At 51.6% G+C, this 18,372-nt stretch overlaps 1 protein-coding gene across 2 annotated transcripts in view; it reads right to left on the minus strand.

Annotated features, from left to right (window-relative positions):
- The window catches only part of tup (LIM1_Isl and LIM2_Isl domain-containing protein tup), a 155,503-nt gene that overhangs the window by 55,556 nt on the left and 81,575 nt on the right, over window positions 1-18,372 (minus strand). For both annotated transcript variants that reach the window (XM_050188788.3, XM_050188787.3), the window contains exon 4: window positions 8,794-9,167. In XM_050188788.3, coding sequence (XP_050044745.1) covers window positions 8,794-9,167 — 374 coding nt within the window. The remainder of the gene's footprint in view (window positions 1-8,793; window positions 9,168-18,372) is intronic.

An 18,372-nucleotide genomic window follows, 5' to 3' on the forward strand; every position in this document is an offset into this window, starting at 1 on the left:
ATACTTTGCAGCCACTAAACAACAACAACAACAACATTGCTCGTGGTTGTCCCGTTATACACACGCCGCGTTCAGGTCAGCGGGTCACTCTCGTATATCGAGAGCCAGCCGCAGACCAGCCAGCGACCGCGGCCTGTCGACCGCCTGCTGAGAGCCTGCGAGCATGCTCTGAAGCGAGGACAGGGGACTCGTTAACGGGAGCTGCGGTGCGCCGCGCCCCTTTTCACCGGCCGGCTATCCTGGGCCAGCTGGACTGCGGGTTCGAACAGAAGACAGCTGTTGGCCCCGTGCCCCTGACGCAGCCGGGATCGCGAACGGGGGCGTCCTTTCAACCGTGCGACACGGGGCCGCGAGCCTTCAGGTGGGCGGTAAGCGATAAAGCGCGCTTGTGCCTACACGCATACGTACTCTGTAACGGTGTGAAGTGAGCAGCACATACTCCCTGCCACCGCAACTGGGCCTCTTACGCATGTTAGTCCGAGTGCCCCCCGGTGCGGAATAGTGCTTACATTTCAAGAATTTCAAGGGCTGACACGTGCGTAATGCACTTGCGTACGCGAGTTGTTACCCTTACTGAATCTCTCGAACAAGTTCTACCAACTCTATAGAAGCCCATGACAGAAAACAGAGCATGGAGCTACACTGTTACTGACTGCGAAGAGCCCCTTAGACTTACCGCGGGGCGCATCGTCTGGGACTATATGACACATGATACGGCGCGAAGAAGACACATTCAACAAAAAGAGTCCAGGAGCTACTAGGGAGCCGACACGGCCGGGTGGATGATCTGGGGAATCGTCGTGCGGCTTACAACTCTCTATTTGGTTTTGTCGGGGAGGCGTTGCTCTACACCGGTTGTATATAGAATCGTTCGTTGGAGTACGCGCTCCCCTTTACAAAAATTTTCTTCCACCTTTTATCCACTCCACACAATTTCATCATCATCATCATCATCATTAGCAGCAGGAGCAGAAGCATCACCACCACCACCGTAGTACCACCACCGCCACCATCACTACCACCATCATCACTATTTCTGTTAATTATATTGTTGCTCTTCAACACAACGTCATGAACTTGTTCACATTTCTAGGAGCATGCCGGAATGGCTGCACATTCAGGCCACGACGAACAAGTCCGTACAAATTATGGTACCCTTCCAACAGTGTGCGTCCCTTGCCTGATATATTGAAGCGCATTCAAACGCGTTGCTTTCTTAACATTGACGTTATTTAAGAGCAAAGCTCATGTATGGTAGCCGAAACATTACTAAGCCTTTTACAATTTTTGGACGGTGGCACACTACCGCCATGCTTTTTTTTCTTTTTTTTTCTGCAACATGCCTCTCTCTGGTCAGACGTGTTACTGTCTACATTTGAATTTCCCATTTCACCGAGTCCCCACCACTTTCACCCTAATAACCATCAGCGACAAGTCCCACCACCACGCACGAGCGCCGGGACGTCCTTGTTTTCCACGACGTCACTCAACGCCATTAATGAGCGAGGAGCCGAGTGCCAGAGTACTACAGCGAGAGAGAGACAGAGAGAGAGGGGATGTGGAAACAACGCACGCGACCGAGCGTTGCGAGCAAGTTTCCGCAGGGAAGCGTGCGGTCTCCCCGGGGAGCAGCACGCGAAGGCGCGCCATCAACGTCGTGGCTGCAGCCGCCTTCGTTCACGCGTTTCTCGCGACGCAGCTGTGACAGCGACAGCCCCTAAGCTGATTAGCGGGAGCCTCCGACGGCGCGTCGAGACAGCACGCGTCGCCTGCCGGGTAACCTCCGCGCGTGAGTGCGCTCAGCGCCGTGTACTATGCACGAAGAGTACGCGTCATATCCCTCCCTTTGGCCGTTCCGCGGAGGCGCGGAGTTAATGCGGTTACGGTTAAGGTTGTGCCTCATCCGAGAGGGAAGCCTCGAAAACCGCAACTTAACGCAGAGCGCCTTCCGTGTGCCGGCCGCCTCCGCCTGAGCCTTTTTGCAGCAGTCGCGTCAAGTCAGGGTTCTTACAAGCGACTGCAGTGCTGTTTTCTAGAACTATCACGAAAGTACGTCTACCCAGTTTTGTCCTAAAACATAAATCATTGGACAAGAGGAAGCTGTACGACCTTACTGAAAACGCGTATAGCTGTGCAATATGAGGATGTTCTCACGAAACGGCCCTCCTGTCTTTACGTGAAGAGCTCCTGCACTTCCTTCGGCAGAGCTCTTGGGAACGTTATCATGCATACGTTGCATTTGAAGCTTCATTAAGCGCAGACGCATGTCAGCTCGGAGGAACGGGTATACGTGTTATTACGACACGACATGCAGTCGCCCAAACCGAGAACGGAGCCTAGGAAATGAGATTTGCAGCTGTGGCCAGGGCGGTGCCGGCGACCACCAGATCTTTTCGAGACGAGATGGTCTCTTGATGAGCTGTATACAGCTCATCAACGGTTCGGTCTAGACGAAGTGCGGGTAAGCAAGAAATAAAGTACGCGCGCTCATAATATTCACAATGCAGCGTGTGTACCGTAAGACGAGTGCCATCCGAAACCCACTGGTAACTTCTTACGTTGCGTCAGTAGTTGTTTCCTGCGGGCTGAAGAAAACCTTGGTTCGACTTTGCCAATTGTTTCGTTCGTGATATCGGTTGATTCCATTGGCCTGCCGCTAAAACAAATGGACTTCGCTTATATAAGCTTATGAACCGCTCTGGCTTGCGAACTGCTTTGCGAATACTTATTCCGGGGCGGTATCTTGTTACGATTCCTTTATCTGCCACCGTGGTGGCTCTGTGGTTATGGCACACTGCTGATGAGCACGAGGTCGCGGGTTCGATCCTCTGCCGCGGCGGTCACATTTCCGTGGGGGCGAGATACAAATACGCTCGTGTACTTGGACATAGTGCGTGCACGTTAAAGAAAAACACGCCGTGTGGTTCACAATTAATTTGGAGCTCTCGACTCAAAGCTCCGGTGCTGTCGTGGAACGTTAAGCACCGTGAACCAATCACCATTGGCCATTACGCTTGGCTTTCGTATTAGGCTCACCCGCGTGAAGTCGACCTCGTGTCAGGCGCTCGGAATTATATGAAAATAATCGAATTGGAGCAACAGAATCCTTACCCGCGAGATAGCATCAAAACAACGTCAGGACACTTTCAGAACAAATCAGAAGGGCGCCAGGCTCCCTTTTATTACCAGATCGCAAACCGAGCAGTTATATTAGTGCACCTAATATTCGAGGAAAGCAACTTCAGCTAAAGCAAAACAAAAACAAAAAAGGCAAGAAAGAAGGACCAAGAAAAAAGTAAGTAAAGTTGTGTTGATTTACTTCCTCCAGCTTCAGATCAGATGCTATTCCAGCGCGTGACACGCCTTCGCACTCCGTTTTGCTGGTGAAGTGTTTCTTTTTTTCATTATTATTTTATTATTATTTTTTTTTTTTTTTTGCTTTCATGCGTCACCTCAACAGAACTCGTCGCGCTCCCTAAACACAGAGCGCGTAGGCGGCGGCGCGACGCCGGTGTGTGCAGCGGCAGCGTGACGGTGAGAAACAAAATAGGTAAAAAAAAAATAAGAAAGAAAGAGGCGGCATGAGCGAAGGAGAGGCTGGCAAGAAAGGGAGCAAAGGGGGGTCGATGTTGTGAATGGCGCGCGCAGTAGCGCGGGCCGCTTCGCTCATTTATTTATATTTAGGGCCGCGCCCGAAACCGCGGCCGTAATTTGCGGGGCGGGAGAGAAGCGGCGGCGCCGAGGGCTCATCAGCTGCCGCCACGCGCCCCGGTCAAGTCGACGCGCCGCGCATCAGGCGCTATACATATGCGTGCTGCAGGCGTTACCGTGCTCCAGCAAATGCGTGCAGAGTAGTATAGGGAATGGTATACACAGCGATGCGTGCGCGGTTTAGCTGCTCGAAACGCTGTGCTTTTGCCGTTGATCCCCCAACCGTTCTCGCTCTCAAAGGGAACGCATGATTAGTATTCCTCCATTGATAGCAGGTTGATCTACCACGAAAGCCCGTAGATCACTCGTTCATGTGAGGATGTCTGTCCTCGTAACGGGTCATATTAGCTCCTCCTTCTGCCGAGCAAAGTAGAAGTCTGGGGTCTCATTCGAGAGTGTAGCGCATATACTGTACCGTAAAATACACAGTGACCCTATGTCAGCCCCGATCCGTTCATAATAGAGTCTCAGTAGAACGTGAGACACCGTATGTGAGACAACATGTTCAGACCAAGATATCGTTATGGAGGTACAAGCATGAATTTCGCCTGCTGGTTCCGGCAATGTCATTGTCACATTTACAAAGCGTACATCGCCACGTCCTTCTCTAGACGGTTCAACGCAGAAGTAACGGTAACTTTTAAATCCACGCAACGCTAGCGATCTGGCGCAGTATAATCAACTTACACTACTTCCGCGCACGATGAAGCCAGCTAGACAGTATTGGGTAAACGACACGCCTAAATATATTTCGGAGCAGACCGCTCCTATAGAGCACTGCACAGAACCACATGACCGAAGGCGCGCGCATCATTTCCCAACCTAGGCCGCGGGAAACAAAAAGAAAGAAGAGCAGAAGGTAAAGGATAAAGAGGAGCGATGGTTGGGAAATGGGGAAGGATGGAGCGATGCCTCATCTTTCTTTCTTTCTTTCTTTCTTTCTTTCTTTCTTTCTTTCTTTCTTTCTTTCTCTCTTTCTATTTTTATTTCAATATAGTGAACACGCATGCGCGAGACGCAGGGCGTCATGCGTTCGTGCGCGCGCCTGGAACAAATCCATACGTAAGAGAAACGGCACATACGTCGGGCGCGTGCCCTATAGACGCGCACCTGAACGCGTCGCGGCGTTTCATGGGGGTCGCGCGCCGGGCCACCGCTTGGCGCAGGACGGGATGACCCCCTTGCGCCAGACGAGCCACGCGCGAAGACCGTAATTGGTTTTCGTGCAGTCAGGCCTTTACGAAGCTCTGCGCATTCATTTATGAACTGCTTGATCTTTGCGCGCGTCCTTTCTTTTCTTTTTTTCTCTCTTTACTATAGTCTTTCGTTACTCTGCATTGAAGACAGAGAAAAACAACATCAACAATAAAAGCTCCGAAGTGGATAACCACATGGAACTTGTGCCAGCCGAAGGCTAAATGACAAAATATAAATACGCTCCTGTATGACTGAAAAAAAACTTCACTCTCGTGCGCGCGCGCCTGGTACATTGTCTGTCATCATTTACTCTGGCCTATAGCTGACGGCTCAGCCGAGCATTTTTTAGATAAATAATGATATATAGCCTGCCCTTACCATTTTACCTGCTAGCCCCGCGGATGCGTATTATAGCAACTCGCCTATAGCATGCCACATTATTACTATGCCATCTTCTTAATTTGTAGCTATATGGACGGCTGCGTGTGTTCTGAAAACGTGGTAAATACGAGCATGAACTTCCGCGTGGATTTCATAAAGGATAAACGTCCTTCAATTCAAAAAAAGGAAAAAAAAAAAGAAAACACGAATAACGTGGCACCATGTGCATAGCGCCAACGAGTTCTCGGTCATCTTTAACGTCACTGTCTGTCTCTGTATTTCCGCAAACATATTGCCGAAAGGAGTCCCGTTCAGTCTGCTGCTCGTATAGGGCTTCCATTCGCAACACTATCTGCTTTTCTTTGAAGTCTCATTTCAGCTTGCTTCCTTCGGCACAACAAATACAACGCCGAAGCTATCTGTTTTCTGCGAGTGGTTTCTGAAGAGAAAAAAAAAAACCTTGCAGAATTTTATTTCTTTCTTCTTTTTCAATCTATAACTACATGCAGAAAGATTAATTTCTGTAATGATAATTTATGCGTGATCTCAGCACGAGCGATGGGGATCAGTGTTTTTGGTAAATCCGGAAACGTGCGTTGCAATAATACCACGTATCCAAGCGACGATTGTTATGATTGCTGAACACATGAAATTCACTATTGATTGATTGGCTAATTGACTGCATATTTTATTGAATGAGTGAATGGTTGATTGATTGAATAAGTGTTTTATTTGATGAGATGGCATTTTTCAAGCCAAAATTTTAATTATTGCCGACCAAGCTTCGTAGCCGGGGCGAACCCCAAAATTTGTGCGATGACCGCCAACTTGATGGATCATTAGCAAAATGTTACTGATTATGCTTTAAGGCATGTCTTCAGGAGGCATTCTGCTATCGAATACAGAAGTCAGCCGCTAGACTCGTAACCTTCTGCTAGAAACTGTGTGCCTATATAGCACCAGTTTCAATGAATATACTGTCTCGGAATGTGCCGACGAAATGTTATGTTGTGACAGTTAACAGTTTACTGCACTGCAATTTCTTTTTAACAGAGAGCTTTAGCCGAGAATTTACGGTCCACTCAGCTCAGACCGGCGGTGTGCCCAAACAATTTGCGCACGGCCGCTCAGCGAGAACGCTAGTGCGCATGCGCACAACGCTCATGCTTGGAGCTAAATGTAAAACAGGTAAAATGCCACCCTCGCTTCGCTATATACAGAGCCGATTGAGCGGTTCGTCCACTTGGATTCTTCGTAGTTTTTGCGTTGAGACGTGCTCCCTAAAGGGCTGCAGGAAATAGCGCCATCATTCTCTCTCTCTCTCTCTATGCGTGCGTGCGTGCGTGTGCGTGTGTGTGTGTGCGTGTGTGTAAGCAAGCTGACTGCATGCGTGTCGATCGCGTCTCTGGGAGATGAGCTTATCAAAAATGCGAAATCAACGCAGTTATTTGCACTGCACCACACGTGAAATGCGAGCAGAAGCGGACCGCAAGTGACGCTCAGCTAAAGCTTTCTAATTTTCTCTCTGTATACGGCCGGGCACCGATTGCGCGCAATAAAGACGTACAACACACGCCTCGCTCCGCATCGGTGGCCGTGGACGACACCGTTATGCTGTTGTGCCACCGAGCGTATCGTGATGTCGAGCAGCGATAGCGTTCAGCTAGAGGCGCCCAATCCTTGTTAGACTCGCGCGCCAGAGCGTGCACAAAAGCGCAGGCGGCGACGCGCTTTCGTTGCTTTCGTAAAGCATACCGCGCGCGTTGCCTTCGAACGGTGCACGCCACGGCGGATCGCACACACGAGGGGCGCGCGTTCGGGCGTAACGTCGTCGTACGCGTCCAATTTTAACGGGCTTCGCTCCTGCGGCGTCGTTATCTCGCAGGCCAGCTGTCGCAGTGTTGGTGATCGTCCGCACCGCGGTCGCGCGGATCTTGACAGCAGCCGGGCGGGAGTTGACCGAGTACGAAGCGCGGCGGCAAGAATTAACGGCTTCACGCGCTGCCACGTCATACAGTGATGCCGATGCGTCTCGCGTTTCTGCGGCGATTGTGTCAGATTGTGAAATGAAGGAATCGAGATGAAATTATGCGTTTTAACTAGTCAAGCTCGCAACAGCGGCGGAGATCAAGGCTGTGCGATAAATCGCCACTATGATTACTGTTTACCAATATGTCACTGACTTTACTAGGTCACTTTCACTATTCGTTAATAGCTCTAGCGCACGCCTAGGTTGGGAAACAAAAGCAATAACAATGCAGTTGTAAGCATGAAATTTATTTGCAAGGTTATTGGGATTATTGCGCAAGTCACTAGACAGCGGATCCATACATGTAGCTACGCTGACGAATGCAAAACATGTGCCACCGTGCAAAACACGTTTCAGACACTTTACAGCTACAGCCTTGGTGCACTTCCCTGACTTCGTGCAATGCTATTTTTCCACCTACACGAGCTATAGAATGCGTCGGTGGCGCGTCCAGGCGCGGCCACATGCCATATAGAGGTAACTAGCCGTTCTTTGACGGTTAAACTAACGTGTCAGTTGCAACGGTGACTTGTTTTTCCCTGAAACCGGTTTAAGGCTGGAGGAGAGACTAAAGGACAAGCTGGGCTAATGCTAGGTTTTCTTCCAGACTAGTGCAAGTAATCTGCAGTATCTATCGCTCTATCACCCGATTAGTTCCAGCATAGGCTCATCAACTTGAAATCACTTCACACTGTGGACGAACACAGGATGCAAGCTCGTGCATTGCATGAATCAGCGTACCGCGCCATGGCGGGCCTTCTCTGTTTCATTCTGCAGAACAGGGCCCGTTTTCTAGACTCTATAGTTTATGAATATGCTTGCAGGAGGTGCTTACAGAGACGATCGCTCGAAATTGCGAAAGCCCGATTCGACCAAAGACCTCTAACAGAGGAATTTATTTTAGAATGCCAAAATCACAAACCATCGCAGCGGAGAGCGACGAAGGCACTGTTGCGCTTTTTAAGGGCAACAGAATTGGACAAGCGGCTGTAGCCTGAACAGATGTTTATAGTGCTCCAAGTGCTACTGTGCTGTGTGGTGGCGGTATACGGTGACAGTATTTGACTATGATTGTATGTCTATGCTCCTTTCTTTCTTTATCTCTACTTTGCTATCCCTTTACCTCCCCCTCCCCTCTCTCCCCAGCGTAGAGTAGCAAACCGGAACTACCCATCTGGTTAACCTCCCTGCCTTTCCCCTTTCTTCGGTCTCTCTCTTTTTGCAGGAGGGGTAACAGAAGCGTCGTAGCGTCAGAAAGTGCCCGGTCGCTGCCGTGGTGAACTGCGCTCTCTGTTACACGTCACACGAAAGTTGTGGAACGTGGTCCATCGAACATAGCACCGCGGCGCAAGCCCGACGCCGCTGTTTGCCAGAGCGCATGCTGACGCGGCCCCTGGCGCACGCTGACCAGCGGTTCAGACAGGCGTCACGTGACGACGAGGAGAAGGAAGCAGTGCACTCTGGAAGGCACGTACCTTTTCGTGCTGCTGCATCTGCTTCATGAGGAGGCTCTTCTTCTTGTCCTTGCAGCGCTTGTTCTGGAACCAGACCCTGATGACGCGCGGCGACAGGCCCGTCATCTCGACCAGCTGCTCCTTCATGAGCGCGTCCGGCCTCGGGTTGGCCGCGTAGCAAGTGCGCAGCGTGTGCAGCTGCTTCTCGTTCAGCACCGTCCGCACCCGAGTCGGCTTGTGCTGCTGCGACGCCTGTTGGCCCTCCGCGTGCTGCGGCTGCTGCTTGCTCTGCGGATGGCCCCGCGGCTGGGCGGGCGGCGCCGCTGCTGCGCCTGCCTGGCCGCCGGACCGGGAGCCGGGGACTCCGCCGCCGACCGGAACGGGCTCCGCGTTCGCTGCGTCGAGAGATGCGTGGGACGAGGGTTAACACCAAGGAAGCTATATGGGAGTCGAGCACTTATAGTTGGCGTTAGTATACGCCGCATCGAGCCAACTAAAGGCGTCGGCATCTCGACGACTGTATACATTTGGCTTGTCATTAAGCAGACTTTGTTGGACGAGTTGAAATCGCAGCAGGTGAAGATGAAAAGAACTACAGGACGTTCCATGTGCTTGTTGCGACAGCTGCGGCAGAATGCATAAGCGGGCTAGTTGGGGTGCATTCACGATAAACGTTCGAGCAAACTGGACACGACACAAGAAAGAGGCAGGACGAGGCGCTCTCTCAAGTGACCGATAAGTTAATCTGGAGAAGCGTCTTGTCTTGTCTCCTTCTTGTGTCGTCCTGTTTGCGCTGAGATTTAACATGACTTTAACATGATTTAACATCTTGTTGCCACATTTGTCGAGGAACCGAACAATCAACTTAATGCACCGCACCAGAAGCTCCACAGGTGTTCCATTTGATGTATTCTTAATAAACCTTCTTTTTTCCCTCTCTCACTATATACTGGCTCATTCGCCTTCATCGTGTGTGTGTGTGCGTGTGTGTTTGCGAAGTCTGACATTTAAAGCCATGGGTTGCAAGGCATAAGACGTGTCGCTCACACTTTGGCTAGTGCGGAATCACCAAGTACAGATATCCACTCTGGTGGATCAGAGAGCGCACGATACACCTCTCTCAGACATACCAAACTTTCAATGAAGCGTTCGCGAACTGGATGAACAACTTGGTCTGCATGCACAAAATCTGTTCTCGTTTTCCACAAAGCGTGGAGGCTCAGGACCATAATTAGATCGTACGGTAAAACGCCTGATGTATTTACTGGCAAGAATCGTACGCCACATGGGTCAGGGGGTAACCGCTTCTTTATTGTGCGCTGGAGTATATCCCAAAGAAAAATCAAGCCCTATCAGTCTAGGAATACATGCTCCAGTTTCGGGTTTCTTGCATAAATAACAGTTCGTTGTCCAGGGTACGAAGATGCATTTATCGCCAAGCCAGGTCTCAACGGGAAGTGTGTTGGTGTGTAATTGAAGGACGAAGGTTTTAACTGAAGGTGATACTGAACATTTTCTTTATTCTATATTTAAGTACATCCTGTACTGGGCCCCCACTATGTGGTAAACGGAACAAAGGTACTCGAAGCACGTTTTCAGAAAGATGCTGATATATAGTTTCTTCTTGCTAAGGCTGCGCAAGCACTGTTGTGTGAAAACCGCACGTTTAACAACCCGTACGAGAGCACCACTTCTCGCAGATACCCAGTTACTGCCCCGCACATGTTTTCACATGACGTCACGATGAATTCTGGAAGTCGCCGTAGCTTCACTTCTGTGACGGTGCGAAGAAACTAGTCGTTTTGGTCACGTAAATAATTGGACCGCGATACAGTCTGTCGTAGAAACAAGTGAACGAGTCCTAGCCAGCAAACCTTGTTCGTCTTTCGACAGGGAGAGGCAGAGGCCCCTGTGATACGTACAGTCAACAGCAAAAGATTGCGGGTTGCGTGAGTGCGTGGCAAAGCGACCCTCGTCCCCTTCTAGCGGTGACCCCTGGTGTCGAGACCGACGCCTGCACGCATGCACGTCCCTCCGAGACTGCAAGCGTGCATGTTTCCGCGCTTCCTCCTTGCGCGACCGGCGATATCCGAATGTAGCCGCGAGGTAGCCCTCTTGCGATATGCGCTGTGGCGGCTTCGACGGGCGAAACTGTGAAACGTGTTTAGAAGCGTGAACTTGAGGGCGCCACTGTGGCAGCTTTTTGTCGAGTCACGAGCGCTGACGCATAGGGCCGGCCCGGTGGCGAACGCAACAAGTCATTTTTTTTTTCTGGGCTGCACCTTCTCATGGCCAATCTTCGTTGTTTCTTTCTTTTTACGAACGGTGCGTTCGACCGCAGAAGAGCGTGGCAGAAAACGCGCTCTATAGAAGGAGACCGGCAAGACGAAAATGGACAATTGATTTCCGTTGTATGAACGAAGTTACACGCCCGTCGAAGCCGCCACGGCGCATATCGCAAGAGGGCTACCTCGCGGCTACATTCGGATATCGCCGGGCGCGCAAAGAGGAACCGCGTAAACATGCACGCTTGCAGTCTCGGAGGGACGCGCATGCGTGCAGGCGTCGGTCTCGACATCAGGGGTTCACCGCTAGAAGGGGAGGAGGGTCGCTTTGCCACGCGCTCGCGCATCCCGCAATCTTTTGCTGTTGACTGTACATGTTCTCCACTGGATCCCGATATGCAATGCACTACTCAAAATACATACGGGCTTTTGGAACTGCCAATGTGGCGTTTGATGGCCAGTATACGGCTCAAAGTATACGTGAATCGTATATGTCTCCAGAGGCGCGCATTTTACCCACGCCATTTTCGATTCCCACATCACCGAAAGCGGTGGTGCCTACCGCCTAATGGTTATTCTATATATCACTCGCACGGTCACGAATACCGGCGAGTCAATTAAAGGACGCCGTAGACGCGCGGCCGTCGCAGTGGGGCACGTGCTACACGATTGAACGCGTCTCCACCGCACCGCCGCTCGCACGCGAAAACCAATCACGCGCCTTTCTTCGGAGGAGGGTTCCGCTTCGATCGGCCCCGGGAAAAATTGAAGGAGAAGGAAGGAGAGAAACGATAAACGAAAAAGCGCGAGCAAGGCAGCCCCGAAAGCGGGCACAAAGTTCCGCAGAAGGCGCGCACATAGCGCACTGCCGCCGCTGCTCAGCGAGCCATTTCGCGGGCACGTGCCATGCAGCGCCGCTGCGGTCTCGCGCCGCTGACCACGACCACCGCGGCGGCGGCGGCGGCGCCATCGCGGCAGCACCGAGCTCACGTCGCCTGTACTGCAGCCAGCCGACGTCCGGCGGCCCCGCTGGGATCGGGTCTCAGCGGCGCTCGGTGCGCTTGGGCGTGACCGAGTCACGCGCCCCGAGGCGAGCTTGCCCGACGGTGAGCGGCCGCGATTCGCATGCGTCTCCGCGCCGGGAGCCCTCTTCATGCTGCCTCCCATTCGACTGCGTACGTGCTGCATCGTGCCCGTGCGTGCACGCGCACGTGTGTGTACATAGACTGGCTGGCGTCGTCGTCGGCGAACCGCTCTCACGAACCTCGCACGCGCGCCACGGCCAAGTGAGCACGACGCCGTCTGCGGCGTTAGACTTCTCCGCCGTGCACCGCGGGCCTCCGTCGCCCGCTGTTTCAGGGCTTAAATTGTATTTATGGCCGCATAGCGTGCGTCCGGCTTTTTCGAAGACGCGCGCACCGTGCGTGCTCAGGTTCGCGGGCTGCCCAGTCGTGCGTTCTAGCTTCCTCACTCGCCTTCGTCTAGCAATTAGGTAGCGATGTGCGTGGAATGGTGCAGCTATAGATAATGCCCGCCTGAGCTATACAATATATAGGGTGTCCCACGTAACTTAAGTCAAGCCTTAAAAATATGCAAATGCCTTGTAGCTGCACAGAGCCCAGGTAGTGTTGTTTGCCGTCGCTTGGAAACATCATTTATTGCATTCCGCCTAATTACATAATTAGTCTTATTTGATAAATAATCAATGAACTTCTCAAATATTATAATCTTACGAAAAGCGTCAGTGAGAAAATTGTAGAGCCACATGAAAAAAAAATCCCGATACAGCTTTCTTTTACTCAATACGTGCTACATAAAAGTGTTTTTCCGAGCGTGAAAGAAGCCCGTGAATACACGCAAAGTGCCTCGAGCGGCCAGTCGCGCGGCAACATTGCGTGTATTCGCGGGCTTCTCTGATGCTTGGAAAAAAAACTTTTATGTAGCACGTATACACATTGAAAGCGGTGGTTAAGAAGCAGATCAGTGTAGTCCTGTCGTGCCTCGATCAGGGCTGTATCTTGTGAAAGCATCTTTCTTCCCCCATTCTACACATTTCTTGAACGCCGTGCCGAGTGACCCATCCTGCTAATGCCTTATGCGGGATGTCACAAAACGTAGTTAAAATATAAAATAAAAATAAAAGCAATCGATAAATAATTCGGCCTGGCGAGGCAGTGTCTTTTATTTCACTTTTAGCGATACGGTGCCCTGTGTGCAGCGACGACATTGTTAACCGGTTCTCGCATCGACGCGCTATGGTGCGTCACACACTGCGGAAGTCGGCGGAAGAACGTGACATATGCTATAAAACAGCAACAACAAAAGAGATAAAAAATGAAACGCTTGTCTTTACTTCTGACGACTGTGTACCTCTGTACACGATGTGTTTGTAGCCGCTAAGTAACCTCACTAATCCTCGCGTGTCTATATACACCATGATCAGACGACACTCCAAAGTCAGAGCGACACATGAGTTTCCGCCATTGACGCTGCATAGCTCTAATCGACAAATGTCAGTCGACTCTTCCCGTCGACATACTTGGCAAGTACGTCAAAAAGATGAAAAAAATCAAGCGAAGAAGAAGAAGAAAGCAACTGCATGCTGGTAATTGAAATATTGAGGACTGTGACCATTGCACTATACCTTGAATTCACACTCGTAGCGGAACGCAAGTATGACGCTTCATTAGCACAGTATTCGGCCGCTGGGTACTAGAAAGTTGTGACGCATGCAAAGCTCGATCTGTTCGTCAAGTTTTCACGAAAGTTCACTCAACGCACATTTGGGAAAGCCATTTGTATAGCTGTGCGCTCGCCCCTCCCCCCCCCCCCCCCTCCTCCTCCTCCCCCGCCCTTCGTACACGCCGTTTCCTTCCGCTCACTCCACCGCTGTGGAAAGTAGCGCTATAGGCAGCTCTAATGCAGCGTCACCCGAACCTTGCGTCAGTTAAAACGTGCCAAAACGAGCCACGGATAACTGATAGGAGGAAGAGGAGATGGAGACGGGATGGGGTGTGGGGGGGGGGGGGAGCAACACAAAGGCGGGAAACTCGCCGCGCTGTTGGCGCTCTTCGGGGTCCGGGCACCCGGTAACGCGATCTCCGACCAAACAGCGCCCTGTTTATTCACCTGATGACATTCTCACGAGCGCAGCCACGGCGGCTTCCTTTGCACGACGGGCTCGCACTGCACGCGCTTCTGCGCCCGCCGTTCGTATTCTCCCCGCGATGGTGTCCTCACTCTCATCCGCAGTGGGGAACGAGTCTGACGTACGGCTTACAGGTCTTCTCTAGTGCATTCTTTCTTTCTTTCCTTTTTTTTAATTCTCTCAAGCTGTGCGTCCAGTCGGAGTGGCAAGCTCGCTGACAGCGAGGCCAGCCAGCGGCAGCGTAGGTCCTGTCACGTGCTCGCTCGCACACGCGCATGCACGCACGAGTGCCGACCGCTCTGACTGCCAGCAGCCGTAAAGGCTCGAAACAATCCCGAGAAGGGAACGCGAAGATCCCAGGGAGGGAGAGCTATGTATCCCTGCTGACTCCTCACTCCCTACGGCGCCATCTTCCAAACGAAAAAGAATGAGAACGTAAAGCAAAGTGAAGGAGGGGGGGGGGGGGACAGAATAAACGCCACCGGAATCCACGGCCAGCGCAAGAAAAGTGCGTACACTGCGGAGTAATAAAACGAAGAAGAAAAAAACTGCACGCGAAGTGCTGGCGTCGGGCGGCGCCGCGCCGGGTAGAGGCGGGTTCGAGGCGGGACTCGAAAGAAAAGAAATTAAAAGAACGAAACTACAAGCGCCATCGCTTCGGGAAAGCGTCCCCGAACTCGGCTATGTGCTCTCTCTGCTCTTCGCAAAGAGAGCTTTTCTGCATGGACAGCGGCTGAATGGGGCGCGCTCAGTTTAAAAAGAGAGCGGTGGGGAGAAAACGCGCTGGCGGCAGTAGCTCTGCTCTGCTTCGATGTGTGTGCAAAAGAAGAGACGACGAGGGCGCGAGAACTGTAAGCGATCCAGAGCGGCTGCTTCTGCCGCTGCCGCTTGCTTCTGCTTCGGTTGCCCCCACCTCTCTTCGTCCCTCCTTGCCGCCGTTCCCTTAACTCCCTCGGCTCCGCTGTTTCCCATCCATGTCCCCCTTTCCGACTGCTTCGCTTCGAATGGGGCTTATAGCTGCCTCTCGGATGCAGAACATCGTCCCGACGCGAGTCCTCTCCTTTTCCTAAACGTCGCATTACCGGAGCTCGACTTTCGGGAGAGATCGGGAATACCTTCTCCTTCTCCTCCTCCGTTGTACTTCTGTATACCCTTTCAGCAATGAAGCCGCCGTGCACCGTTGTGGCGGCTACCGGACTGCTCACCGGTCCGCAGAGTAAACGAGTGCCAAACGTCCAGAGCGCTTGAATAGAGCACGTTTGCGAACTGCTTGAAACACGCACACTCGCCTACTGCGCGCTACATTCCCTGCCAACGCTCCGGGCAGCCAGACGACGCCTCGGCGCACCGCGTCATTGCATGCAGCGGAAGAGTGCAGTGCGCAGGTGTGCGTCGACTCCTCGGATTGGCTGGCGCGACCAGCATACAGCTTCGGCACCACTGCACGGTTTCGGTGAGGACCGGTGCAGTCAGCTGCGCGAGGCGCTGCCGTCTGTCGGGCTCGGAGCAGATAGATCCTCGCCTTCGAGGGCGAGGTGAACGAAGAATGGCGTCTAAGCTCACCCGCGTGTCTCGCACTCGCCGGCACGACGCTGCCACAATGGTGAGACCCGGCGGGGGTGCATTGTGCCGCCTTAAGATAGCGTAAAGTGATGAACCCGAACCCTCCCTGTCACGCACTCTCTCCGTCAAAGCGGCCTCCGCCACGTCGGATGACTGCTTATGTACACATCCACTCGCCGTCGCACATTTGGAACCGAGGATCCGTTGTTTACCTCTCCTGGGGATCATTTCTTTCATTTCGTTGTCTTTTTTTTTTACTTTACTTATTCTTCGGCTATGTAACCCAATCCTCCGCTTGCAGGACAGCACTCTCGTCGCTTTCACAGCTTTCTGACCACGCGCCCGTGCAACTATAAAGAAAAGCAAAAATGCTTTCTTCATCTAAGGATCTGCTTGGACATCAACGCCACGTTAGGCACGATGAATGCGCGGGCGCCGGTTGTTCGCGTCGGTTGTTCGCTTCGGTTGTTGGTAATGCAGGAGCATGAGCTGCTACACCAGCTGGAGATGGGACTGGGGTGGCTGTGGAACAATGTTTTTCTATATACTCTATTCTTTTTATTATTCCTTGCTCGTGTTTAGCTGCTTTGGACATCCTACGAATCACACTCGGCCGTAGCCCGTTCGATTACGGAACGACCTTGAGAATGATGCGGATGCTAGTCAAATGTAGTCAACATTTCTATCCGTACTACATCAATGTGAATTCCGCATGGACACAATACACAAACGGCAGATATGTGTATGTTAAGAATTTTGAGTTCAGTACGCTGGGCGGCTGCTAGTACTGCCAACTTCCAATTTGGGCTCTGTGAAAGATGAAGCTGTACAAAGATGAAGGAACGACACGCCATTGTTGCAAATTTACTCTAAACGCATGACGCGAACGACCAAGAGATCGTGCCAGCAGCCATAAATCCGAATGCATAAGCAACGGAAGCTTGGCTTTCTTTCTGTTCCCTCTCTCTCTCTCGCCCTTATTTTTCATCTATGTCCACGTGCAAAAGATAAAGTTGAACGCCCATTCTTCTTACTTTTTTCTGTATTAAGTTGTCTCTTCGTCCCCAATTTCCCCAAGGGCAAGAGACCACGGCTACCATTGGAGCCATCAACGAGAGCCGACCACAATATATCACATTTTATCTGTCATTGACAGTGTTTATCATGGACATCGTGCGGGGCCAACGCTGAACAAACGAAGCGACCTCAAACAATTCGAAAGGTGAACGTTGCCCGTTGCCATCAATTTCGTTTAACTGATGCAGCACAGGATCGACGTAGATAGAGCGCTCGCCTAATGTATGCATCATCCGTACGTCGCCGGTGCTTCACGTCGTTTGTCACAAAGTTATTCGAGTTCCGCATCACTTAGTCGCACCCGCCCTGGGCTCCAGCGATTGTTTTCCTTCGCCCGCTCCTCGAAGATAATTGTTACAATTGCGCCTGCGTTCGATAATTAGGCAACGTCCTTCGTGCGTCCACTTTGATTCTCTATTCAAATATACGAGTACGCTGCTTTGAACAGCCCGTTGCTTTCCGTCTCTTTAGCCGAACCTGTCAGACTTTTCGTTTACTCTTGTTATTGCGCATCTTATTTTTCTTTCGTTCGAATCGTACGCGAGAGTGTCGTGGACGGGGGCGCGGGTGGGTACTGGTGACGTCAGGCCGTGCGAAAGCCAATATTTACCAAGCGCCGAAGCAGCAACGCGCGCGCCTCTCCAGCCCCCTCCTTCACTACGCGTTTCCGTGCTTCCGTTCTCCGCCCATCAGCGAGGGGCTCCATTTGTTCTCCTGTTTAAGACTTATCGGTGCGCATCTGTTTGTTTTATATTGGAATCGGTATTCGAACGCGCGAGTACAGTTACCTAAAACACGTTTCCTCGGGGTGCTTCTCCCGAGGAAACTTCCAAGGAAGGAACGATACTTTATAAGAACGCGCGCGTTTTGTGATGGAAGAGCGTCGGTCATCTTCTTAGAAGTGGCAACCAAAGGGAGCGCGTGCCGCGAAACTACGTTATAGCGTTGTTTGGCACAAATTTCGTCGTACAGTTTTTGTTATTTCGCAAGCTGTACTCAGGGCTGGCGTAACGCACCTGTTGCTTTCAGTTGAGTCTATGCCATTGGATTAATTCACTGCTCGTGACCAGCCGACATTTGGTGATAAGGCGGGTGAAAATGGAGCCCTTTCAGTTAGCATAACAATTAGCAAAACCGGGAAATGATTGCTGCATCATTCCGACTTCGAACTATGTACTATTACTTCGGAAAGGCGAGGCTGACACACATTTGTTGGTGACCACCACTTCATGCGGGTATTATGATTGTGCTCGTCTCACGTGCATTTGTGGGCAACAGGCGTATGCTATATTTCGTACCACCCGCAACAAATCGAATGCTACTTTTACTTCGAATTACTACCCCGTTACGTGAATGCGCTTTCCTTCCTTTGCGCTCAAGCTTCATTTTCATGGTCCAATGGTTTTCGTCTAATGAAAATGTTAATCGTCGTCTCTCTTTCCTCGCACCAATATTCCAAATTTCAGAGTCCGCGCGCTGCAGAGTCACCAGGAAAACAATGTCCCGACTGCAGTGGGAAGAGGCATG

The sequence above is a fragment of the Dermacentor andersoni genome, chromosome 2, assembly GCF_023375885.2.
Source record: "Dermacentor andersoni chromosome 2, qqDerAnde1_hic_scaffold, whole genome shotgun sequence".
Classification (NCBI taxonomy): domain Eukaryota; kingdom Metazoa; phylum Arthropoda; class Arachnida; order Ixodida; family Ixodidae; genus Dermacentor; species Dermacentor andersoni.